This window comes from Acipenser ruthenus, chromosome 4 (genome assembly GCF_902713425.1).
Source record: "Acipenser ruthenus chromosome 4, fAciRut3.2 maternal haplotype, whole genome shotgun sequence".
Lineage (NCBI taxonomy): Eukaryota > Metazoa > Chordata > Actinopteri > Acipenseriformes > Acipenseridae > Acipenser > Acipenser ruthenus.
Genome location: NC_081192.1, coordinates 12,901,443 through 12,928,540, shown reverse-complemented (window position 1 = coordinate 12,928,540; position 27,098 = coordinate 12,901,443). Strand labels below are relative to the sequence as shown.

Here is a 27,098-nt window from a genome sequence, read left to right as displayed (position 1 = left end):
ATTGCCAGCCAAGGGCCCACTGAAGCCTCCCTTCCCAGCCCGAGACTTTGTTCTGGACTGCTGGGTTTTTAAGGGGGGAGGTGGCCGTTGAGGCCATGTGTGCTGCGCACAAGGGGGGGTATATGTGGCAAAGTGCCCCGCCCCTGTGTGCATTTGTGTGTTCTGTGTATGTATGTATGCGTGCGTGTGTTAATGTCGGTGTATAGATTGGTACACGGGATATAAACGGGTCTGTGTTTCACGTGTATTTAAAAAGTGTATATTTGTATTTAGGCACGGGATTGCACATCACGCACGTGCATTTAAAATATAATGTGTGGCACGGGGTTGCACGTAATGAATTCACGTGCTGGGATTCAAGTGAATAATTAATTAGTAATTGAATCCCAGCACAAACAGTATAAATAGACGCACGTTTCTTGCACTCAGGGTTGGTGTTCGGTGAGTGGAGAACGGGATTGGAGCGGAGGTAAATGTTAAGAATAATAATAATAATAAGAAGAAGTAGTAGTAGTAGTAGTAGTAAAATCTGCTCACCGTGTTTTGTCTGTGTAGTCCGTTTTGTTTGTCTTTTTATTTTGGCGTGTAGTGCCGTGTCCAGTGTTTTTGTCTGTTCCAACCTTTTATTTTCTGTTCTGTTTATTAAATGCTGAACGCGATCACGCGTTCAGCCTCACCAAAACCCCCATCTCTCTGTCGTTTGTGTTCCTGTTTCTGGTCTGACGCCACCCACTCTGGCCGTCTTTGTGACAGGCCCCCAACTGGAAACTGTTGCAACAGGGCGTGCCGCCCAGGGGTCCCTTTTGTCCTTTTCGTGCTACACACTCGCTGAAGACCACTGCCGGCGCTGCAATGTCCCAGCGGTAGTGTCCCAAGTAGAAAGCTTCTTGGAGTTGCCTTAGTGTTTTAGCGACGCCAAAGTGTTGTTAAACTTCAGGGAGCCCGGTACCTCCACCTGCCATCTCGCCTTCCAGTCCGATGGTCTCTCGTCACTGCCGCTGAAGTGCTCCATCTCGGATGGCCAGGCTGCTCCACTGCAACCACAGCCCTGTGGTGGCTGCAGAGTGAATGGTGATCTTGTCCCAGGACAGCCACTGGTGTTCCTCCACTGGCTGCAGGTTTGGGTTCGTTCTTGTTTCCTGCACTCCGTAGCGGTGACTATGGACAGCTCGCTGCAGGTCACAGACGTCGCATGCAGGGACGGCAGGGCATCATCGTTGGCATGGCACTTCCCAGCTTGGTGTTGGATCTTGTAGTTAAACGGTTGCAGTTCTTCATGCCAGTGCGCCACCTGCCCCTCTGGTTCTCTGATGGTCAGCAGCCACTGGAATGCAGCGTGATCAGTGCGGATGGTGAAGGGCAGTCCACAGAGGTAGTGGCGGAAGTGGCATACCGCTGCTCCCACTGCACAGTACTGTCATAGTAGGATACCACTCGCTCTCCGTCTGGCCACAGCTGCAACAGGACTGCTCCAATCTCCTAGTTAAAGGCGTCAGTGTCAAGCAGGAACAAACAATCCGGGCCAGGGGGCAGTACCTCTGGCTGTCTGGGTTTCATATAAGGCTAACATAAAAAGAAAGTGCACTAAGTATTCATTTGATTTTACTACTGTACTGTATACTGTATATGCCTACTGTAAAAGTTGAAGTATAATAGTGATAATGGCATTGCTGTGACATTTTATAATACCCTCAACCTCCAGTCTCCAGCTTTAAGTTTCAGTTTCAACTTTTTTGTCTAATTTACAGTACTAGTTTTCTTCACTGCTATTTAAATTCCTTTCCCTGGAAACACTGTCCATCAAAAGAAATTATCTAGAGAAAAGGAGAAAACTTGCTAAGTTTCTGCCAAAATGCATTGGGTTTGTTTTCTTAACATTTACAGACAGCCATCTATGGTTTGAACCAAGAGTGAATGTTATTAAATAAGTTTTAGTACTCATAACTCAGGTCACTGATACACTTTTAGTAAATTACGATATTGTCTGCATCATTTGTACAGAATATTTACACAATAAACACAACCCAATATAGAAAATGTCTCTATTTGTAGACACGTATAGATTTAAAACTACTATGACAAAATGAATTGATAGGGCATGTAAAAGCAGGTATTGAGTATATGATGGTCTACTTGGTTAAACATTTTGGAACTGTTGATGTTGACAGCTCCTCACAAGAGCCACACTTTTGAAATATTTTCAAGAAACACAATACTTTACCTTTGCTGTAGCCTTTGTGGGCAGCCACATGAACTGGATAAACTATGATGGTCATAAGAGAAAGCTGTATTCCCCAATACAATATTTAATCTACATTTTCATAATGTACTGTTTGTCTAGTTTCACTTGAATTAGCATTAACCTTGGACCTCCTTACCTGAGATCCAAGAGTAGTGTGAATGGGGTCTGTGAAACCAGCTGATCGTGTGTGTTCTATATGACTATTGTTTCTGCTCAGGTCATGGCTTTCCATCCATAAACTATTTACATTCAATGACAAAGATGTTTGACTAGAAGCCTTTCTCAATGTCTTCAATCCCTTATTAGCTATGACAGAATTTTTTTTTCTCATAACATTTGTGTTGTGCTGTGCACTGAAGCTCATAAGTGAAGCATTATACACTGAAGCCTATGCAACAATTATGCTTCCCCACCTCATTTCTTCACAGCCTCAAGGAACCTTTCCTGAAAAAATTCCTGCTAGAATAGTTTCCAAACTATGGCAAATAATCAATATTAGGAAAATTAGAAGCTATAAAGTATCCCTTTTGCACATATCCCAAATATCGCCATTGATTAAATAAATACAAGAGAAAAAACATTTAAACTTTTTACACACTAAAATATTTATTTTATAAAAATAAAATTGTAAAGCAGTTGGAGCTAAAAGACACAAAAGCAGAAAATGTCGAACAAATTCATTGAATAAAAGCAGCTTTATCATTGGTAGCATGTTTTACCAATTCTTGTTTTTCTGATCAGCAAATGGTACAAACCAGAGCAGGACATAAATTAGCAGCAAACATGACTTAAGAATAGCTAATCAAAACAACAACAAAAAAACGATGCTACAATAATTCATTGTTTTTCCAAACTATCATATCCATAGAAACATTTGGTAGCTGAAATTAAACATTACACATAAAACATGAGCAACTGGAAACCATAGAGATTATTAAAAAAGCAGGCAGTATGCAAATGAAGTATTATTGCGATAGGAAAGTCCTGGCACTTACATAATGGTCGGTGTGTTTCATATAAATTGTTACAAAGTTAATGGCATTTGAAATTCAATGCTGTGTTTAACATCTACAATGTGTAGCCCTTACAGTAGAACACACAACTGATTTTACACTACACCAATAAAAGTTTGGACATCAGACAAGACAGAGGTATACATGATTCACATCGGTACTAGGGTGGAGATGCAGGTTTTGGGATTTTCTATAGCAGTTAAAAATCTGATATGCTTACAACCTTTCATACAAAACATTTCATTCTTGTCTTTCAAGATCTTATTAAAAAAAAAATACATTTAGGATAAAGATATGAAAAATTATGCCTTATTGTATGTACTTGTTAATTATATACCAGCACAAACTATTGTAAAGTGTAAGAACTGTGTGTTTTATAAAAGTCCATTATATGCTCCATAAACATCTAGAAAGAATTCTGTGCTGTTCTTCCACTGCAGTAATATAAATAGATGATGTTTTGGAAATATATAGTTTTAAGGTACTGCATGAAGCACTGAATGAAGAGGAAAACAACCAAACGAGGATATTCTGCTGCACACATGCAGTCTCAAACCCCATCTCATCATTTCCTACACCACTGAGAGCGCAGTGTGCACTATGTCCTTAATTGGATTTAAAAAAAAAATGCTAAGTTAATATTGCTGAGGAATTAATATTGCTATATATTTTTCCACAGCAACTACATTTCAGCTTTACAGGCACACTGCCAGACTTGGTAACTAGGTCATATCCTGCTTATTAACATACTGTACTCATACAGTATACAACATATGGTTTGTTTTGAATTTTCAGGCCTTTTCACAAACTAGATTCTGTAAATACAGGTTAGCTTAAAAAACTCCTAAAATCAACTCCTAAAATCAAAACTGTTTGCTACACTTTAGCATATGAAACATTATTATGAGGAGATTTAAAACTCTATATAGTACTACTGGTATCTATGACTTGGGCAGTTGTGGAATCCTTGGTTGTGAATGGTACCACTAATGGCACATTTTAGACCACAATCTGATATTATTTTGGATTTAGTTTCAAGTGTAAAGATATACAGTAAAATTATGTGCAGTGGCAACAGCTTAGGTTGCCTTATGTCACTGGTGTTTGGAAAAAAACAAACAACATTTTGATTTAAATGGAAAACCTTCTGCAGAATCCAAGCATAAATAAAGTCAGAACCACTACACTAATAGCATGTCTCAGTGTAGAGACCTCTTTTTGAATACTAGAAAAGCAGAACCCAACAACAAAATGCCAACATATAGTTCTTCTGTCAAGCACCACAAACAGCACCATAACGACTATTGCATTTTATAGATCTATGATACAGAATGTGAAATCTGTACATTTCAGTAAAACAAAAGACCGTGAATCATGATTAGGTAAATCATATTCAAATATTGATAGAAGTTTAATGGGTTTCAAGATTTAAAAAATAAGTATTGAAACAGTGCTGTTAACAGTGAAGGAAAATGGTTTCCTCACTACAGAGAATAAAAAACAAACAATATTAATGGTTTTACCATTTTTCTTCAACTGAGAGTTTTGCAAATGAATAAAGTGGATGTTTTTATCTAAAGATTTCCAACCCTTTAACCATCTTCTGGAGCAAATTAAAAACCTCAAAATGCTTAAATGACAGTAAAGAAATACATTCAAACAAAATCTGCATCACTACATACAATTTATAGAGATGGTGATACATTTTAGCAACAAAGAAAATCAGGGCTGGTTACAGCAGGTATCTCTTTAGCTCAAGTTGCTACTGAAACACCCTGCCATGTCACCTGTCACATTACACTATAACCCTTCTTTCAGCCATGGACCTTGTACATACACCCTTCTATCATTTTCTACAGAATTACCCTATTTCTTCGAATTTAAGACCCACTTTTTGAACCATTTTTTGCTTCTCAAAAATATCCTGCGTCTTAAATTCGAGTACAGTATGAGCCATGCGTGTATTAAAATCGCCAACAAAAGATGCCACTGCCTGAGTACACAAGCAGCAACGTGACACACTACCAAGAAAAGACGAACCAAAACGTTACTGCCCGACGTTACTCCATGACATACACGCAGCCATTTTCAAAGAAGCGTCATTGTCTTCATGAGGAATTCAAAGAGAAGCTTTTACAATTTCAGCGTTTCTAACAAACAGTACCAGCTTGGACAGCGAACTGCTGATCAGACCTCCATACTTTTCAACATGCCAAGTAATACCACAGTTCAAAAACTGGGAGAAAAACAGGTATGAGTAACGAGAAGCAGCACATAACTGTAAAGCTCTGTGTGACAGCAGATGGCTGCACACTTCCTCCATATGTGTAATTGAGGTTGTATCTTTGTAAATGCATATTTATTTGATGGTTTATTTTTTCCTCAAATTGAGGTTGGGAAATTTGGTCTGCATCTTACATTCGAGGGCGTCTTATGTTTGAAGGCATATGGTATTTCAAAGTTTTAAACATCATGTTGCTACCGCAGTAACAAAATAAATGGGCCAGTCTGTGTGGGGAGGGAGTGTTATATAAATGTGGCATCCAGATATTTACATTGTCACATAAATAGTTCCCCTCTGAAGTTAGTAATAAAATACCTCCCTTTAAAAATAGGTATAATACTGTAGCAAGTATAACCTTTCCAACCATCTGACCTGTTTAGTAACTATGTATCTACACCAAAACAAATGACTTCCATCTGAATTTGCATTTTAACTAACGTAGCCTGGTTTCCCATGGGTGAGATCAATGGGGAATGACCTTCCACCACACCATTTCCCCAAAACTCCACTGCATACTAATATATATCAGTTCATCAAAAAAAAATCCTAACTCATGTACTGTGTACTTGAACAACAAACTCTGTAACTCAGAAAATAGCACTCCTTAAACCTAAGCTTTGCTGAATAAAATAGACCCGATCCAAGGCAACATATTGATTCTCTGCAGTATACACATCAGCTTCATGCCATCCACAAGACAATCAAACATTGTTACATTCCTTATAGCACTACATCTACTTCTGTATGGGGAAATTACCACAATACAATCAGCATTTCATATGTGCAATGTAGGCTTGAGCTCTGTGATATGTATTATTAATAATAAATACAAGTTAGATAATCAGCCTACACAACAAACCATGTTAATAACCAATAATAAACAGTTACAGTGTATTCAGATCTCAATTAAGCCCCATATGGAGCAGGATTATTGTAATTACTAATGGTTTTATTTTACGTTTATAAAATACCACCATATGGTTCCAACACCATTGGATGCCTGCACCACTCTGGAAGAGAATGCTCAGCATGTCAATTTAAAGTGAAAGGCCATTTGTTTTCTAAAATGCATAGTGCTGCCTAATGTATGATTCAATTCCTAAGAAATCATCCATAATGGACATCTATGATGGACATACTGTATTAAAAATCATTGCTGTCACCATGTGGCAATGAGGCAGGGTGTGTGTGGGGAGTATTGGGTGGGAGGAAGGGGGTTAAATGCCACCCTGCAAAAAGATGTGGGGATGTGGCTATTGAATTGAGTAAGTGATTAAATTATTAATAAAGGCTCCAGCCACAGGTATATAAATAGGATGATCATAGGTCAAGGTAGTAATGGTGAAGGTGACAGCTTCTCCAGCTCCACCTGCATTGTCTCTATTCAGCATGGACTGTGTGAGGAGTCCTGCACTGAGAGAACACAACAGACCCCAAAAGAAAGGACAAATAAATACTAATGGTATCTTTTTGAAATTGTTTTTTGCTTCAGTGAAACAAACAAAAAAAAAACTGTCATGAAGTTTCTTAACTGTAATGATTGGTTATTTATTTTCTAAAACAGGTATTTTTCTGTCTTCAGCATATAACTGTGCTCACACAAAACTAACTTTTACCGTTCACCCTCTACATTCAAACACCTCTTTAGAAACCATCAAGAAGGATTTCATGAACATTAAACCTTATTTAAGTCTTTAAAAAAAGCATGTATTAAAGTCTGCTAACATTTAAGAACTAGTAAGGAAACAGATATTCTTCTCAAGGACATAATAATCTGGATGTTGTTTTGAACTGTATCCTTTATAGTCTATCCTAAATATATATGGACATCTGAAAGGTTTACTTGGCATCTCCCTCTGCAGTAGCAGTCTAAGATGCCTTCTAAGCACATAAGCAACACATATATGTGCTGTACCTTTTATAGAAGAAAGACAGCTGTAAAACTAAGTGGGAGCAGAGTACCTTCTCCACCATCGCTACACTGATATGAAAAATAGATATCTATACATAGCTGATTTTTTTTTAAATATTTACGTGATATAAACATCATATAAGATTATTTAATATAAAATGATATGGATTAGATTGTGTATATGTTATTTTGTTAAATCCTTTTCCATGTATATGTTATGGTAAAAGTTCTAATTTGGTACATCTTATGTTTTACCGGTAACGGTCAACATTTACCATGTAAAGTTGTAAATGTTCTGAATTATGAAGAAATAGACTGCTTTTCAGACATTTACCGGTTAATCTTATGACTCACCGAAGCTTATTGGTAAAGGCACTTGGTTATTCTTGAGATTTACCAGTAAATGTCCGAAGTAAAGTTTAATCGTGTTTATTTCAGACATTTACTGTTACTTGGTAAATGTCGACATTTACCAGTAAATCTTGAGATTTGCCAATATTCTAACTTTTTCACGTCTAGCTGTGAATAACTTTTATAATAACTCTTATTTCCCATATCAGTTGCACGCTGATATTAGATTGTGACTTTCAATGATAGAAAAAACATGTATAGTATCCTTTTACCTTAAAGTACAAAATATCTCAGCTTAAAGTTATAACATGGTTCATTGTCCTAAACATTACATTGTATTCTAATTCCCATTCAAATATATAAGTTGTCTATTGGTTTCTGGTTGCAATGGTTCTTAGAAGCCACAAGATGGCAGACTTGATTTTAAACAAAGTACTGTAGTTTGTAGGTTGATTTGTGTGTAACACTTACTGTATTATACATTAAAAAACAAAAAAACAAAAAAAAACCATTACCATAGTATTATTAACATTCTAAGAAAAAGGTTCCAAAAAAGGTTTCAGCAGCTGCATTGACTAAAAACAACAACCCAAACCGCCCTGGCAGTGTACAGGCAGTGACTGTGTTTGAAGTCTGGCAGCAATCTTCAAGATAAAGTCAGTAGGTGTGCTGAGCAGCTTCTGTATCTCCAGCACTCTTCCAGTTACACACGAGGAGCTGCAATGATCCTTGCATTGTTCGGAAGAAGGTAAACAATATAGAAAAATGCGTGTATCCCAAGAAAATAGAGAAGTTATTCTTAAAGCAGCATGGTGTTGTGGCAAATATTATTTTTTTTCTTCTTTTTTTATTTATTTTATATACCAACAAATACGTAACCAAAAGGCAAAGTTTGAGTTTTAAAACCTCCAGCAAACCAGATGCTCCTTCAAGCTTTACAATCTTGCTTCTATTCAGGCCGTGTTCAAGCTGCATTCTCATCTGTGGTCGTCTGGCTTGAAGAGATCTGCGAGTCCATGCTCTGAGTGTATCTCTCAAGGTCCTGGAAGTATGGATGTGATAAAGAACTATACGCCGATATTCTCTTTGTTGGATTGAATGTCAGAAATTGCTGGTTAAAGAAAGAGAACATGAGAAGGGTTTAATGCTTTATTATTATTATTATTATTATTTACATGTGTCAACATAGACCTCACTCACCCAATAACTTAGTAAATATACGAAATAAATACTGTAACTCACTTACTCAGTTTACCCCATTTTAGTTTACCTGGGAAAATGTACTATTTGGCCCCACAGGTCTATTACTTCCCCAAAAGTCTGTAATCAATCGAAATTCCCTCAGTTGTATTGCTTAAATAAAGGGAACTTTTAAAGCGTGCACACTTGTTTTCAAAGGTTTTGTTAAAATTATAAAATATGGCTTTGGGGGGGCTTTCCTGAGAAACACAATGCAACATACTGTAAATACAAACTGTTACCAAGAAGGACTCCCCCTTTGACAGGTCTTGAAAAAACAGGCAAACAAGTTGTACTACAATACCAGATAAGACTTACAAGCAGCAGGTCTTTTCCTAGTTCCTCTATGTCTGGTACAAAATCTCCAATGGGCTGTGAAGATCTCAGAGAAAAAGCACTCCTTGGAAGGGCCACATCATCTGGCCAGTCCCCTTCTCCCGGTACACCGATGACACTGCACAAAACATACAGAACATATACTAAAAGAGTCTCATTACAGTCAATGACTAATACATGTGGACTAAAAGTAGGCCTTGCCTGTGTGACCTACTGTAACTAGTGCCATTCTGTAACTAGTGCCATTCGCAACTATGCAAGATCAATGTCTAGTATGTGCAAAATCAGCATATGCACATTCCTCTTAATGGAAACTTCCAGCATTAATACTCGGTCAAGTTAAGTTTCAGTTCATTCATTTTATAAATACATCTGACATTATCTTTTGGCATAACTTTTGACACCATAATTGTCAAGACTTATGGGAGCCTAGCTATAGACTGGTCAAAGCTGCTCCTGCATCATTTTATGCCTTCACATTCCGTAAATACAAAGGTACTTACTCAAAGATTTTTCCCAGTTGGTCAACATCTGAATTCCCCCGGAAAAGTGGCCTACAAATAAACATACATGAACAAAATGTTTGAAAGAATGTCCATTTACCTGGGAAACAAAACCACTATTCAGAATCATTCTGGGAGATTCATGGGTTCAAGTCAAGTGTTGCTAATTTTTATTATTTTTTAAAACAAGCATTACAGGGTAGTTACAGAAACACATATACAGGTTCTGTCTGGGTAAAATGACGTCCCCTTCAGTAAGAGTCAACCAAGCCACGGATTCTCAGAGGTTTAATTTCCCCTACTAACCTGGTTCTGGGTTTTTTGTTTTTCCTCTCATGAGTGTTAATGGACCACGCTGGCACCAAAGTGAGTGAGCATAGGTGGGCCGAATGTCCTTTTCTTGTTTTGAAATTTCTTATATTCTTATGTTCTTATATTAATAATTTATGTTTAGAAAATAGATGCAAAGATCAACAAATACTGTACCAGTAGAAACTAAAAAAGCTGCTTTGAAAGAAAGTGTGCACTTTCAGTGAAGGATTCTGCAATTGATGTCATTCAAATAATCAAGCATTCCTTGAAAAGACAGTGCGGCCTAAGATGTACATAGTGGGGTTCTTCCTGCTCAATAATTTCTTTGAAATGTCTTGTAATGATCGATGGCACCTTGTGGTTAAAAACCTCAGTGGAAACCACGCGCAGCTCAGGCTAGCAGCATGCACTCCGACTTGAAGCCATGCTGTTGTGTTCTGTGCTCAGGATAGAAAATATGCTTTGCTTTTGTGACGTGAACCATAACTAACCAGCAGCCGACATGGGGTTTGAACAATTTTGGATCAAGCAGTACAGCACTAGGTCCCCTACGCTGTACTGTGATGTTCCGTGTCAGTCTGGTTGATCAATCTGGTGAGTCACTGTAGCAGAAACCAATTTTGGTGACCCTCCCAGCAAAAGAATGCAAGTGAAAAATCTTCGTCAGCTGCTGAACCAGACCAGTGTGTTACTACTTGGTAGAACAATTTGCCCATTCAAATCTTTTGCATGTACAGTATTGTAAATGGGACAGATACCAAGATGTTTAGTGAACACGGGCTCCGAGTAGGCTAACAGATACAATAAATGCCCCACCCAGTCATTCTGCATGCATTAACCTGGACCATTACTTGTTGAAGGGCAGCAGTTTGCTTGACTATTCCAGTCCCCTACACGGATGCATTGTAGAGGGTTGCAATGTTAGTAAAATAAAACATTTCTGTTTTTGGGATACGGCCGAATACTGAATCCATCTCAAAAGATTCGTCCGAATACCGAACCGAAAACCAAATCTACAAAAACTGTAAAGAAAATTGAAGGAACATGTTGAATGAAAAACAGACTGGCAGCTACTTACAAGGGACAAGCACAATCTATAGCCTTTTAGTTAACAATATTTTTATTACCAAATGGAAATATATGCCTGAATAAGATTTCAGTTTGAAATTGACACAATTTACCGCTAGCCCCCTCTCCCCACAACAGAAACAAAGCACAAAAGTCTACAACAGTTTGCCGTTACTATATATTACATGTTTACTGCATAACTTTACTCCATGCAAAGTGTGATGTGAATGTGCTGTTGCATACAAGGGTATGTTTGCATTGAGCAGCTGCATGACGTGTGTACTACACGTGTGCCACCAGGTAGGGATTTGAGAGCTGCGACAGAGTTCATCAAACGTGTTCTTGTTATTAAATACAGCAGTTATGTTCAATACTGGATTAGTCTATTTTATTTAAAGAACTGCACACATTGAAGGGATGTATTAAAATTGATGTGCGTCTGGGTGGATAAAGGATTCGGATTCGGTTCACCGAATCCTAAGTATTCGGCCGAATCCGAACCCTGCTCAAAAAGTAGGTATTCGGGCCGAATCCGAAACCGAATCCTGGATTCGGTGCATCCCTATTTTTTGGTAATCATAACGTTACAAGTTGTTGTTTTGCTTAGTACAATACCATATTCAAATTTATATTTTCTTAAATGTAAAAGTTTGCATGCGGTTGAAAAAAGTTTTGTTTTGTTGTCTTAAAACACCAGTAAACATCTGAACAGCTTTCCTGTTTGAGTTTTTTAGGTTTGGAGTGCTGGTGGCAGAATCGGGATCTTCCTTTTTTTTGCAAAAAGCCAACTTACCAGTTTGTTATTTAAAATTACCTTAAGTGGTATCATGACAAAACATGTATGATGCTTAAAAGTTCTTGAAGAGGAATTTTCTCATAGCTGCTCCCTTGGACTTAATTAGTAGCTAGAGCCAGCGTTTACATTCTTTTGAAAGTGCAAATCTACAGTTCAATGTGACCTTCCACTGTACTTTGCTATTCCAACAAAATGGAGCATTAAACTGGAGTATTTATGCAGCCAGCTTACTAGTGTGTGGCAAAGTTAACATCCTGCATACCAAATACAGAACCTCCAGACTAGGGTGAAGAATTCAGTGTTATCAGGCATATTAAAGACTGTTTTAGTTTTTACTAGATGGTCACATAGGCTATGAGAAAGCAGAAAGGGATAATTACAGTTTCACAGTTTAATACAATTATGTAATTGTTGTTTATTTTAGACTGGTAAAAAATATTCCATAGAGTTGTTTTTATTAGAAGTTCATACATGTTCACTATGTTCAAAAGCACTTCAAGAATATGATATGCAGGTGACTCAGAAAAGCACTGGACACAATTGGAATTACAGAGAAGTTACAGATACTGTTTGAACTCATCCACTTGCCTAGCAACTTTTCAATTACAAAACTGAAACACAGTTCTATGGCAGTGCAGCTCCAATAACTTTGTAAAATTACTGCCACAAGAGGTTTCATTTTTCATATACAATATTCATGACCCAGAGAACCATAGAATACAGTATGAAGCCAATATCTCAACGTATTAAGGGCTTTGTCACTGCAGAGGCAAAATGGCAATTACATATAAGCTAAAAAATGAATTACACTTTTCTCCTCTTACCAGATTACATATAGTTACATGGTGCTTCCTGGCTGCTTTCCCATTTACAAGGAACTGTGAAATAAGAGGAAAATTACCACTGAAGAGTAAAAAGTATATATATATATATATATATATATAGCCTGGGGATATAAAAAAAAATGCAGTCAGTAACAGAAAGTGTAGAAATGCTTCTCAACAAGTACATGTACAGCATTGTTCCATTAACTATCGAGTCATCAATACCCTAATCTCCCTGGCAACAGTTGAAGAGCTGGGAAACAGTCCTAAACCTGCGATCATGAGTGATTGAACAATACACAAGACTAGCAGCCCTTCCCAGTCCAGTCTGCAGGCGATACTGAGGATTACTGAACACTGTACAAAACAGATTAAGGGGTTCTCGGAACAGCATGATTAAGCTGCTGCACATCTACAGTGCACTGTAGGTTGCTGAAAAGAATAGAAGATGATGCTGGAATATTGAGACACTTTTTTGTTCCTGGACATGAAAAGTTTAAAATTGCAAACCTGTGCACGTGTGAAGAACAAGTATGCACAGCACATCATAACACTTTCTCCTTTCTCATCACCTGCATCACTGATATGATTGTGCTAGGTATTGCTGGGCCTGAGCATTTACAGGTTGAACTCTTACTGCAGTTGGTCTCTAATTTATTTTTTTACAATTTTTTAAACTACAGTCCAGCACTCAACCCATCTAATACTGCAGAACTGTCCACTGCCCTTACTACTAAACAATTTAAACCCACTGCAGTCAAACAATCTATTGCCATGAGTTATGCCAAGCTTTCCAGTTGCTCCTTTCTCATCACCTGTTTTTATTCACAGATTAATGTTTTTGTGTTTTGAATACATTTTTTGTAAAAAGTTCCATATGTTTTATAAGCCTGTGTTCGCTATAGGGTTTTATTAACACAACATTCATATTGAACACATTATATGTGTGTGCATTTCATGTGGTAATATTTCCATTGTTTAAAAAAAAAAAAGAAAAAAAAAAAAAGACTTGAGGATTATATGTAAACTATTTGGTACAAATTGCAGTATTTTTTGTCTTTTTGTTAACTGATTCAGCATTTTTTTTTTTACCGGCGCTTTATTAAAACACTGTGGTAGAGAGGGGAGTATTAACACAAGTTTTCTATCTTAATATGTTATTTTAAAAGGCCCTTTGATTTTTGCTACTTAACGCAGTTCCTCAATGCTTATCTGCATTTTGGTTCCAGTAAACTGCCATCACTGTGTTCCACTGTAGATTTTTAACTGAGCAAAAGGGGCCTCTTCCCTTTTGAGGCCTAGAGCAGTCCATTATGCAACGTGCTTCATATAAACAATGATGTAGTTTTAGAGCTTATCTGAAAGTAGTTTTTCATGTTAAAACAAATATTGGGGAAAAATATCTAACATATATATCAGTAACTAATAATAACCAATTTAATTTTGTACTGGTCATTGCTGTCATGATCCACACCATTAAAACTCACACCTGAATTGTGGAACTTGTCTCACTGACATCATAAAGTCTCACGCTACAATGCATCCATTCCATTTAGTTAAATCAAAGGATATTGCTGCTCTAGAAAGACTGCAAAGAAGAGCAACCAGAATTATCCCGGGTTTAAAAGGCATGTCGTATGCAGACAAGCTAAAATAATTGAATCTATTCAGTCTTGAACAAAGAAGACTACGTGGTGATCTGATTCAAACATTCAAAATCCTAAAAGGTATTGACAATGTCGACCCAGGGGACTTTTTCGACCTGAAAAAAGAAACAAGGACCAGGGGTCACAAATGGAGATTAGATAAAGGGGCATTCAGAACAGAAAGTAGGAAGCACTTTTTTACATAGAGAATTGTGAGGGTCTGGAACCAACTCCCCAGTAATGTTGTTGAAGCTGACACCCTGGGATCCTTTAAGAAGCTGCTTGATGAGATTCTGGGATCAATAAGCTACTAACAACGAACGAGCAAGATGGGCCGAATGGCCTCCTCTCATTTGTAAACTTTCTTATGTTCTTATGTTCTTATATTTTAGCTCTCCCATTTCATGTCTCAAAACAACAGTTGCTAAAAAGGGTTTAAGCATTTAGGGAATTAAGTACGTCCGGTTCATTTATTTTGTGATGACAGCATATGAACAAACGCAAGCAAACTGTTAGCTCTCCTTCTAAGGCTTTGAAAATATGGCCTTATCTGTCAATGAATATTCAGTGGCATCAAAGTCAAAGTGCATATTGAATACTGAATCTATACCCACTTCATGTATAGGCAGCTTTACTAGATCAAACCTAAACAACAAGCTTGGCTTTTCAAATATTAATTTGTATAAAAACAAATCTTAAAGTCATGTATAAATAACATAACAAAACAGATGAAAAGCAGACATAATCTTAGGATTTTTTTTTTTATCTCCTCGAATTGGAATAGAGAAAAAGTCATTTAGACACTGAGACTTGTGCCAGAAAAATACTTAATCTGTAACAGGTGGCCTTTAAAATGTTATCTTAATCACTTGCAGGAAATAAAAAAAAAAACATAAGTGCATGAAACAGGGATCAAAGGCCTACCCACCCACATTAAGGTTAAAGCTGGGCAACAGCCAACTCCCAAGTAACACAAGGCTTAATGGTATAAAAGATTATTTTCTCACAACATTCAAAGGTCTCAATGGTATATTTTGTTTGTGATAAAAAAAAAGAAAAAGCAAAATTATTTTCACAAACATTGGACCTGTCAGTTTGGACAACTAACACAAAAAAAACCACACACAAAAAAAATACCAAACAAGACATCTGTTTTAAAGTGTACAAACTCAGATGTAGTCACTTAATAATGCTTGGTAACTTTCTATATTGTTGGCATATTTACTTTAATACCAGTTAGTACTGCTAAAATAAATGGAATAATACCTACTGTATGACACCCTGCACCCCTAAGGAAATAAAAAGGTAAATCAAATGTGTAGAATCCCCACCCACTTTAAAAAAAAACCCACATATATAAAGCCCTCACTTGTAAAATAAACTTTAACTTTTTGGTATCTGGTATTAGCAAACATTTGACTATTTGACTTTTTATATGCACTACTTCAAGGAGTCCAACTGACATTTCCTTTAAACATTTTTTAGCTGAGGCATCAACCAGGATAAACTATTGTATCGTTTGCATATAGAAATATGGATGATTGATTTAAGAGTCTTTGCACAGTATGTCCTTTATGTAAACAGTACTGGGCCCATGACTGATTTTTGTGGAACCATGTAAACATATACAGCGCTGATATTTTCAACATAGGCTTGCGATATAAGCTAAAAACCTTTCAAAATATGTAAAAACATGGGACATATGTTTTAGTTGAAGTGTTTCCCAAATGACTTTTTCAGTCTAGGAGATAAGTTTACTGTGCGTGTCATTGTGAAGTTAAAAGTAATTGCCTTTTCACACTGCAAAAAGAAAAGATGCCAATATAAATCAGACTTCATTTACATCAATAATTCAGTGGCAAAATCCAGGCCTTACTAAAGCCTATCCTTTGACATGTTGCTTTATTATACTTGGCAACGTCTTAAAATGCTTTTAATGTTTTACTGGACTTCAATGTGCTTTCACCATTGTACAAACTAATTAAGTAGAGCCATTTTTTTTAACGATTTTTATGTCCCAGGAAAAATGTAAATTGCCACAATGTGTAGAACATGTACCTAGTTATCTTAGTGTGACTAATACCTATTCACCTCTGCTGGTCCCCAAGTAATTTGTACCCACTCCTGTACTTCTGCTAACTAAGCAGTAGGGGCAGAACGCAACTGGATATCTTGAAGCTTAAAAATACCAACCAAGACCATGTTTAGTTTTACATAAGTGCATTCAAATGCTTTTGTTTTGAAATCCCTTATATCTCAAAGACTATAACTGGCATTGAGATGTTGGTAGGAAACAAAATCCAGAGGTCAGTGTATATTAACAGTGACATGTTATTGAAGGTTTTATTATTGTTCAAATTCTGTTGGAAAGCAGATGTAATGCAATATTACTGTACTGTATATACAATTGTTTTATATAAAAAGAGTATCTATAGGTTTCCTCTCCGGTCTAAATTAAATAATATTGTAGCGAAACTCGGTTAACGCAGGCAGGCGCATCACACAGGGCGATCCACACACAGACGGAGGGCAGGCGCGAACACTGGACCTCTCGTACTAAAGCATAAGCCCGATATACGCTCCTTACATAGGAGCGTATATCGGGCTTATATATGCTTTAGTGCGAGTTCTCGCCCGCCCTCCGCCTGTGTGTGGATCGCCTCACCCTGTGTGATGCGCCTGGCTGCATTAACCGAGAACGCTACAATATGATGTGTCATTCAACTGGGCTCTGTCTTTCTCTTGTACCTCACACTCTGTGTGTTTCACCCTGCACCAGAAACCATAAGAAACAAAAGGTTGCAGAGGGAAAACCCAAAAAGACGAAGTTTACAAAATAAAAAAATATCACCTGCTTTTGAAATTTACAGCTTAGTTTTCTATAAAAACATTATTTCAGATACCTGCGTTCTCTTTAAATTAGTCAGTGCAGAAACTGAAGAAACCAAAACCAACATGCTACTTCTCTTTATCACAGTCCTACATAAATTCTACACATAGCACGCATCACCATTACATTTTGCAGCATTGTGCATTGGCTATGAACTGGCTCCAATATGATCTTTTGAGAATGATGGCATACTTTCAATGATTTTTTTTAAAGATCTTGATAATCCACTGGATAAAGTATACCTAATATTGCATACACAAAAAACCACATGATATTATCAAACTTTCATAATGTTTTGTACTGGGACAGAAATGTACTGCACTTGAAATGGCAAGCCACTTGTGTATTCCTTTAAATAACATGTTACTTCTTAATATCAAATGAGTTATCTCTGGTCTACCTGTCTACATGGTTAATGAAAGGGATGAAAACTAATCAACACAACTGAAATACACAGGGCTTTCTTTTATAAATGAAGCTTAAACATGTTTTGAAGTTGAAGTTGTCAAGCCTGTTTTAATAGACTGCCTTGCACCATCATAACAAATATATTACCATTATCATTTTTATTCATATTGATTAATAAATCAGTAACACAGAATGACCAGACTTCAAACCAGCGAGCTTCTGATCATAAGACTCCCACTGCACCCTAACAAAATAACGAATACTTGTAGGTTTATATTATGGTGGTATGTTAATGGCCATTAGTGCCCTTTAAAATATGCTATATGTTTTTATTTGCCAACTGTTTGGTGGAATAGTGTACAGCAACTGGGTTAGGCCACTTTCTAACAGTTGTAGGGAGTGTCGTGCAGCATATCAAAGGGAAGAAAAGAAATCTAACAGCTAGCCAGCTCAGCGTGTGTCTATTTTAGTTGCTAGCTTTTGTTCATATTGCGACACGCTCATTTACCGGTACACATACAGAAAGTAAATCAGAGAATACAAAAACAAAACATTTACAGTTGTGTTTGATGTGCAGGTGAGGGGAGCCACTGACAGAAAACATTACAAAACTACCCCATGAAATGTTCAGCAGCAGTTCAATCAGTAACTACAGGAAAGATCAAAAACTAATAATTAATAGCAAGCTTCTTCAATGCAAATAAAATATATTAGAATGGTAGTCTTTAATTACATAGTGGAAACAGAGCAGATACAAAGGATATTTGTTAATATAGAGTGAAGGTTGTGGCTACTATTAGAAAGCAGTGAATGCTCCAGGCACGTTGCTCAAGTCACCGTTCACTACAGCTGTAGTATTCCTGTGTACGTCACCATTTACTTCTGGTTGTACGTAAACCATTTATTAGAAAACGATTGAGTGCGAACAGCCAATCAGCTTCCAGGTCTAGCAGGCTTCTATTTTGCATAGATGCCCGCTGGAACGTTGAAGTGCTTAACTGCGAATTACATTTTAAATCAATCCGCGCATAAATACAGGCTTTTTCCCTTAACATTCTAATCTACAACTAACCTGACCATAAAAAACCTACTTAAACATTGATACTTTCTGACGCTGGTCTAGAGACAAGGGAAATCATGTCTGTGACAGGACACCATAATGAAGGCTCAATTCGCTGCTACTGGACAGAAAATCAACAGGAAAGACATGGTCGGTCCACAATTCTGTAATCAGCTGGATCCAAACAACACTCCTTCAAAACCAGCCAGTCAAACTGCCAACCCTGTTTCAGTTCTTTCCGCAACAGCCAATCCACTCCCTGCCAGCTTGAATGACGCCCCGCCTCCAACAAGTTTTGAGTCCGACTCTATACTACACGGACTATTCAACAATTGTACAGTTAATTTATCTGGCAATGTCCAGATAAATTCTAATAAGAAAGAGTAAGATGCCAATAAATAAATATGGTAGCCAAATAATAATAATAAAAAACGTTTTCTCTACCCAGCGAAATATCAGAAATTCAAGGTAAATATAGGTTGTAAAGGTTTGTTTTAAAGAGAAAATAAAGAAATAAATTGTTTTCTAATAGCGATAGAGCCCTTTCGATGTGTGCTCTACCGTGTGGTAGATGACCTTGACTTTCGTTAGCGCCCTCGCCTACGGCTCAGGGTGCATAACTCCAGTCTCGGCCATCTACCACACTATAGAGCCCGCATCGACGGGCTCTATTGCTTAAGTAGTAATCTTGTTTCACTGCTTAAAAGATATCATCTCTTGAGGAAAAAAACATGTGATGCTTGCTTTGGTAGCACATACACTTAAATTGGAAGAAATATGTGACACAGTGGTACTTGATTTCCTGGTTAAAGTCAGGTTACAGAGGCTCGGGTGAGTTGGCAAAACATAAAGTAACACAAGCATGTTTCAATACAGGACATTTCTTATTGGTGGTAGCATACCACAAAGTGTTTAAAGGTTAAGGAAGTCCGAGTTGAATATTCTGCATATTTCTCCCTTTTTTTCCATTTTGCACGCTTACTAAATTGTTATTTTGCTTATTGTACTGGTTGTGTTAAAGAGTTAAAAGGAATTCTGGTGTCAGCAGGATGGGGATTTGTTTTTTAAATGTAATCTTGTTTCCAAATGGTGCGAGAACATAAATTAGGTTAAACCACAAAACCCCTAAAAAAAGGAGAAGATTTAAGACTTCGGAATTGAGTTAATGACAGTGCCCAACCACAGGCAACCGGATTTTATTAACGGCTAAAATAACCCAACTGTCAAATAAAAATTGGGAACTCAGTCTAACTGCCAGTGTCTGTACTAAAAAAGCTGTGTAAGTTTTTTTGTCTGTGAAACAATCTAAACCTGAACAGTGGCAGATCTGAAAACCGTTGTCCTAAAATGCATAAACCTGAACCTCATTTTACTATATTTGTATTCTTTGTAGTCATGGTTAAGTTAATGTTATAGAGTGGCTGAACTTATCTCTGTCTCTGTTCTGATCATTAAAATACAGGACCATGTCTAACAGATCATTACAGTAGATACCAGTGCCTTGTTTACAAAGGGGAACCTATGTGGGTGCAATTGTCTAAATATGCACGCAACAGAGGGTAACCACCAATTTTCTAAAATAGATTCCAAAAGAAATGAGTACTGGCATTGTGAACAGGATGGCTTGTGGTGACGTCAGACCAGGAAGTGATGCCCCCCCCCCCCCCCCACCAAAAAAAAAAACTAACGAAGCGAAACCGTGCTCAAACCCAATGCCTGATTTAAAAAAAATTTATGTAAACATTAAGCTAGCTTTCTAATATTCCAGATCTTTCATCACAAACAGTTCTATGCTAGATTGTCAAAATCAAGAGAGCTGCAAACAACACTTTACAGGCAAGGGTCTCTTTTATCGACAGCTGCACCTGCACTAACCTGAGCGTCTGAAATGGAAGTATCGTCACACTCTCGTGCTGTTAATAACATTCTGAAGTTAGATTCGGTTTCTGTTGATGTCTCTGGAGTTGGTGGTTTAGCTTTTTTGTTGTAGAACAACTCCAAACGTAGCTGTCTTTTTGCCATTTTATCAGGGCTACATCAAATTCACTCAGTTTTTAGCACATATATATTTGGGGAAATCTCCGATACAGATATGAAAAGTATTCATCACATGATTTGAATTAACATATAATATGATTCAGAAGGGCTCCCTAAAATAGTCAGGGAGCAGACTACTTGTTCGTAGAAAACAAATATATGATTTCAAAAGTACAGTTTAATAACATAATACACATTCAAACAACTCACACACCAGGGAATTAAGTTTCTACCACTTTCTTTATCAGTAGTCTAACATAAAATAAAAAGGTCAATTTCTTTTACATTATAATTATATATATATATATATATATATATATATATATATATATATATATATATATATATATATATATATATATATACACAGTGGTTTGCAGAAGTATTCACCCCCCTGCAAAGTTTTCACATTTTGTTGAATTACAAATAATGTATGGACATTTTTTCAAATGCACTTTTTTTATTCAAAGCTGTAGTGGTTATACTGAACACTTATGTGAGGAGGAGGTTAAATGTCAGCAAAACTTGCAAAGAAAATGTACAAAATGAAATTGACTGGTTGCATAAGTATTCAGCCCCTTAAATCAGTACTTGGTAGAAGCACCTTTTGCAGCTTTATTATTGAGTCTTTTTGAATAGGTCTCTACTAGCTTTCCACAGTAGGATAGTGACATTTTTGCCCATTCTTTACAGAAAAATTGCTCCATTTCTGATAAGTTTGTTGGGGATCATCGATGGACTGCAATCTTCAAGTCTCACCATAAATTTCCAATTGGATTCAAGTCAGGACTTTGACTGGGCCACTCAAGAACATTAATTCTCTTCTTGTTCAACCACTCCAGTGTGGCTTTGGCTTTGTGCTTCGGGTCACTGTCCTGCTGAAATGTGAATTTCCTCCCCAGTTTCAGAGTCTTGGCTGACTCAAACAGGTTTTCCCTCAAGGATTCGCCTGTACTTTGCACCATCCATTCTCCCCTATATCCTGACAAGCTTCCCAGCTCCTGCTGAAGAGAAGCATCCCTATAACATGATGCTGCCACCACCATGCTTGACAGTTGGGATGGTGTTGACTGGGTGATGTGCAGTGTTGGGCTTGCGCCAGACGTAACGCTTGGAAGTTAGACTGAAAAGTTCAATTTTTGTCTCGTCTGACCACAAAACCTTTTTCCACATGTCTGCAGTATCATCTACATCCTTTTTCGAAACTACATATGTGCTTTAAGATGAGGCTTTTTGAGTAATGGCTTCTTTCTTGCCACCAGTCCATACAGGCCAGCTTTGTGTAGGGACCGGCTTATTGTTGATGTGTGAACACTGACTCCCATCTCAGACACAGAACTTTGCAGATCTCTCAAGGTCATTGTTGGCTTCAGAGTGACATCCCGAACCAGTTTCCTGCTTGCCCGGCTGCTCACTTTGGGAGGGCGACCTGATCTGGGTAGTGTCTGGGTGGTATGATGCATCTTCCACTTCTTAATGATGGACTTCACTGTGCTGAGAGGGATAATCAGTGCCTTTGAAATGTTCTTGTACCCTTCTCCTGCTCTGTGCCTCTCTACCACTTTATCCCTGACTTGTTTCGAAAGCTCCTTGGTCATCATGGTTGTTTTGTTGGATCACTATGTGAGTTGCAGCTTGAAAGTCTTTATATACCTGAGGGAAATTATCTACAAGTTAAACCACTTTGCGTACACACAGGCTGAAACCATTTCAGTGATTTTGTGACCTTTCAAACAAATCATTTGCACCTGAGCTGATTTAGGGCTGCAGCAGCAAAGGGGTGGAATACTTATGCAACTGAGATTAATCTGTTTTTCTCTGTAAATCTTACTTATTTATATTCTATATGCATTTTTTTACTTTATCAATGTGGAGTAGTTTGTATAGATTCTACATGTAAAGTCTAATTTGAAAGCGTCGTGGAGTACGCTCAGGTGCCAACAAAATGTGAACACTTTGCAGGGGGGTGAATACTTCTGCAAACCACTGTATATATGTATATATATAGTGTGAGAGAAAGTGTAGTCCTGGGGAGCAAGACCTGCCAGAAGGTCACAGGCTGAAAAGCCTTAATTGGTTTAATTGTATTATTGTTTTATTATTAATTATCCCCTGCACCTGGCTATCATTGTAAATTAGAGTTGGGTGCAGGGTATTTAAAGAAAGCAGCCAGTCTCTTTGGGTCTGCTGTTGTGTGAGTAAGCCTGACTGTGAGTGCGTGTGTACAGCCATAGAAAGGCAGTGTAAAACCTTTTTATAAATTGTGAAAAACTGTGTGTTTTTGTTTGTTTGTTTTGTTTTGTAGTCGGCAAACAGCGTAGCTGTCCGGCGATAGTTAGTTTCCTAACGTGTTTAGTCAACGTTCCAAAATGGAGTTTTGTTTTCGTTTTGTTTATTTTGTTTACTAAAAATAGCACGCTTTTCGGTCTAAATTCCAATATATATATTAGTGCTAAAACGTTTCTTGCTCTTATGTTCTTAGCTTGTTTTTATGCCAGGATTTTATTTAACAAAATAGCATTTTTTTTAATAGACCGTTTTTTTTTTTTTTTGGTATTTTTTTTTTTTTTATTGAAATTAATGGGTAGAAACTTTGAACTTAAAACGTAAGCAAATCAAGTGCAGAGACATCATCATATTTGTTCAGTAATTGTGAAAATAATGATGTTTCTTATTTGCTCCATGTTTGCCAACTTGTTTTTATCATCAGAGCGCATTAAACAATTTGATGTCACTGTAATGGTACAGAAGGGCGCTAGGACCAAAAATACGCTTGTTACGGTTTTCAATGCAAGTGTCGAATAAAATGTTGCTGTGAGTAAAAAATAAAACCACCTCTAGTGAGTGAGCTTGTCATGCGAGTAAAAAATAAAACCACCTCTAGGGAGAGAGCTTGTCATGCAAGTAAAAACTTCTTAAAAGTCGACTTAAACAATTTTCCATAGCGTTTGTCGCATATATTTTCTTAATCGCATTAAGTTTTACCAAGCTTAAAAGTTGGATGGAAAAAGGCATATAGATAGAGGAACTACAAACGAACGCAGTGCTAGTTCACACTGAGTACTCCTCGCCCTGCATTAGCTGACTGGGAGTATTCCTTTTGCGTGCTTTGATAAAGAAATCATAAGGTAATGCCTATATTAACTGCACTCTGAGCAAAAGGGATATAATCCATACTAATACAGAGTAAATGCATCACAGATAGTACAGACGAGTAATGTCAGACAAACTACTGGCAGTGTAGTCAAATGTATTTTTAGATTTAAACAGAAAAATAATCAAAATTGATCCATAGTGCCTGACCGACCTGACCCGGGTCTCTTTTTACTATCCGGGTATTGATTATTAATTTGAGAATTTAAAGAAAATGCAGAAAATATGACAATGCAGTTGTACGCGTGGGTCTCTTGTCAGCGTAATAAAGACAACATTAAAACAAAGCGACTATTCTTCTTAGGAACTAAATCGGAAAGAAAACAACATAACAGCATCCTGTTGGGCTTATGTCAGTGATAACTCTGTGATCCCTAAATAATAATAAAGTTTTATCATAACCCTGGTTCCCTGAAATATAAATGTAATCATTACCTAATGGGTATTTGTACTAAAGACTAGACTGCAGACACAGACATTGTTATCATTTTTCCTTCAAGCATGCTGCAATCATGGATGCATTGACCTTCAGGGAACCAGGGTTATGACAATAACCTAACGTTCCCTTTCAAGTACGAAATGTAACCATTACCATATGGGTATGAATACTAAAGCTATCACAAGGCAATATTGCAGACCAACTGGAATGCTACAAGGCTAACCATAGGCCACCTTGAGTGTTACCATTAGGAACCCCAGTAACAAGTAGCTAGGGCTACAAAACTAAGGGAGAAACTGACCTCTATGTTTATTTGTAAGGGTTGACCCGGAAGTCGCCCTTAATACTGTAGTTCCAAAGCCAGGGTTTTGTGGATCCACGACCTAAGTCTGTAGAACCTAGCAAAGGTATGGGGAGTAGCCCACACCGCTGCGTTGCAAATGTCATTGACAGATGCACCCTGGAATAAAGTCCACGAGGTTTCCATGCCCCTGAAGGAATGGGTAGTGAGCTTTCTGGAGGGGACAAGCTGGCCAGCTCTTTGGCAGTCCTGCATGTGTCTGCTATCCATTTGGACAGCCTCTGCCTAGACAGCACTTGACCATGGGACTACAAACTTTTTGTCCTGTCAACATAGCACGCCAGGGCCCGTGCTGGGCAGAGCTTATGGAGCTGAAGCTCCTGTCAGACTGAAAGGAGGTGGAAAGAAGCCTCCAATTCACACACTGGTTGACATGGAATGCTGAGAGAGTGTTCGGAAAAGGCAGGATCGGTACAGAGCGTAACCCTTGTCCTGGCCTCTGTAAAAATTAAGCAGCTTCTCACTTTTAGATATACCGTGCATCTCGCTAACCTGCTTTGTGAAGGTGATAGCAGTTGCTTTAGTGATAACATTTCAGCTGCCCGACAGACCTTTAATGTAGAGGGGAATTCCTCTCATGAACAGGTCCTGCAAAACTGCAGTATTGCTGCCATGGGACGAGTCGTGAGGTCGAACCAACAAGGCAGACACCACGTCTGTAAGACGCTCCACTTGTACCCGTACTGGGAACGTGTGGTCTCTGCTGTGGCTGTGCCAATAAGGGGGCTACTAGGAGCACCTTGGCCCGGTGCTTGAGTTTCTCCACACACAGCGGGAGCAAGGTGAGCGGTGGGAAGGCATATAACAGTTGCCTTGGCCACTGGTGTACCAAGGCATCTACTGTCAGCAGGTCCCTGTCTCCTATTATGGAGAGCCAGAGGGGACAGTGGGTTGATTCCTTGGTGGCAAGAGCTATATCTCTGCTCTCCCGAACCCCTGTGAGGCGCTGGGAAGAAGTCAGCTGTCCAGTTTTTTTTCTCCTTCTTTATCTATCTTGATATTTATTTATTTATTTTTCACTATCAGATATAAACACTGCCATTTAATACTGTATGAAATGAAAATAAATACTCAACAGTTCTTGTTCAATTGTATATTAGTGAAGATTTTTGTACATAAAGGTCGTCATGATTTCATATATTTTTACTTTCAAATAAAAAAATATATTGTAACGACCAGGACAATTGCTTTGTTGCAGGACTTGTTGTCTGTTCAGTTTATCTTGTCTGTCTTTTATGTTACATGTATTGTAAGGGGAACATAATCATTATTTAAACTGTAACTTTACTGCTATACTACTTGCAAATGTTATAAAATGGAAGGACAAACTTTATGGTGTGAAAGCTAGGGCGTCTGCATTACAATCTACATTGGAAGCATGTCTTGGGTTCGATTCCCATACAGGGTTTATATTGCAAAAAACAAAATTAAATGTATTTTATTTATGTGTAACAAACACATTTTTTATGTGAAAAAAATGTTGATATGAATGACACTTTCATTGAGCATTGATACTTTTGCACACATAACTTTAATTTGCATATATACACATATATATACATATATATATATATATACACATATATATACATATATATATATATATATATATATATATATATATATATATATATATATATATATATATACACATAAGGCAGGATTTGAACCCTAACTAGTCATACTTTCACTCCAACTACGTAACTGCTAAGCTACACATTAAGTGAAAAAAGAAGTAATATCTGAAACAAAAACACATCGGAAATGTGAAAAACGGCAAGTTATCAAAAGTGCCCAGTCATTTAAAAACACAAGCCAAGTTTCAAGAAACCATTGAGGCAACCTTGGCCAGCACCAAGCAAATAGGCACAACTGTAAAAGCGGTGGGGGCCAAGGTTGTCCCAATTGTTTCTACTAACTACTAACAATGGTTTCTTGAAACTTGGCTTGTGTTTTTAAATGGCTGGGCACTTTTGATAACTTGGCGTTTTTTCACTACCAATGTGTTTTTGTTTCAGATGTATTACACATCATACTGAATAGTACTGTTAGATTTTGCATGAGGACTTTCCATAACACTTAAAATATGCAGCCAGGATCTGAAAGGGTTTATGAGACATGACCAGCTGAATAAGGGGTTGCAGATTAACAAAATATTCATGCCTAAAGTTTTCAATTTTATAGTTCTAGAGTTGAGTTCATCCGTATTCTTTTGTATTTATCA

General features: G+C 37.5%; 1 protein-coding gene across 4 annotated transcripts in view; it reads right to left on the bottom strand.

The window, feature by feature from the left end:
- Positions 1–2,822: 2,822 nt before the first annotated feature.
- Positions 2,823–27,098, bottom strand: part of LOC117400643 (cyclin-dependent kinase 6-like) — a 70,441-nt gene continuing 46,165 nt past the window's right edge. For all 4 annotated transcript variants that reach the window (XM_059022018.1, XM_034000867.3, XM_034000866.3 and 1 more), the window contains exons 6-8: positions 9,881–9,931; positions 9,360–9,495; positions 2,823–8,913 (exon numbers count right to left, since the gene is read on the bottom strand). In XM_059022018.1, the coding sequence (XP_058878001.1) occupies positions 8,767–8,913; positions 9,360–9,495; positions 9,881–9,931 (334 nt within the window). In that variant the 3' untranslated portion in view covers positions 2,823–8,766. The remainder of the gene's footprint in view (positions 8,914–9,359; positions 9,496–9,880; positions 9,932–27,098) is intronic.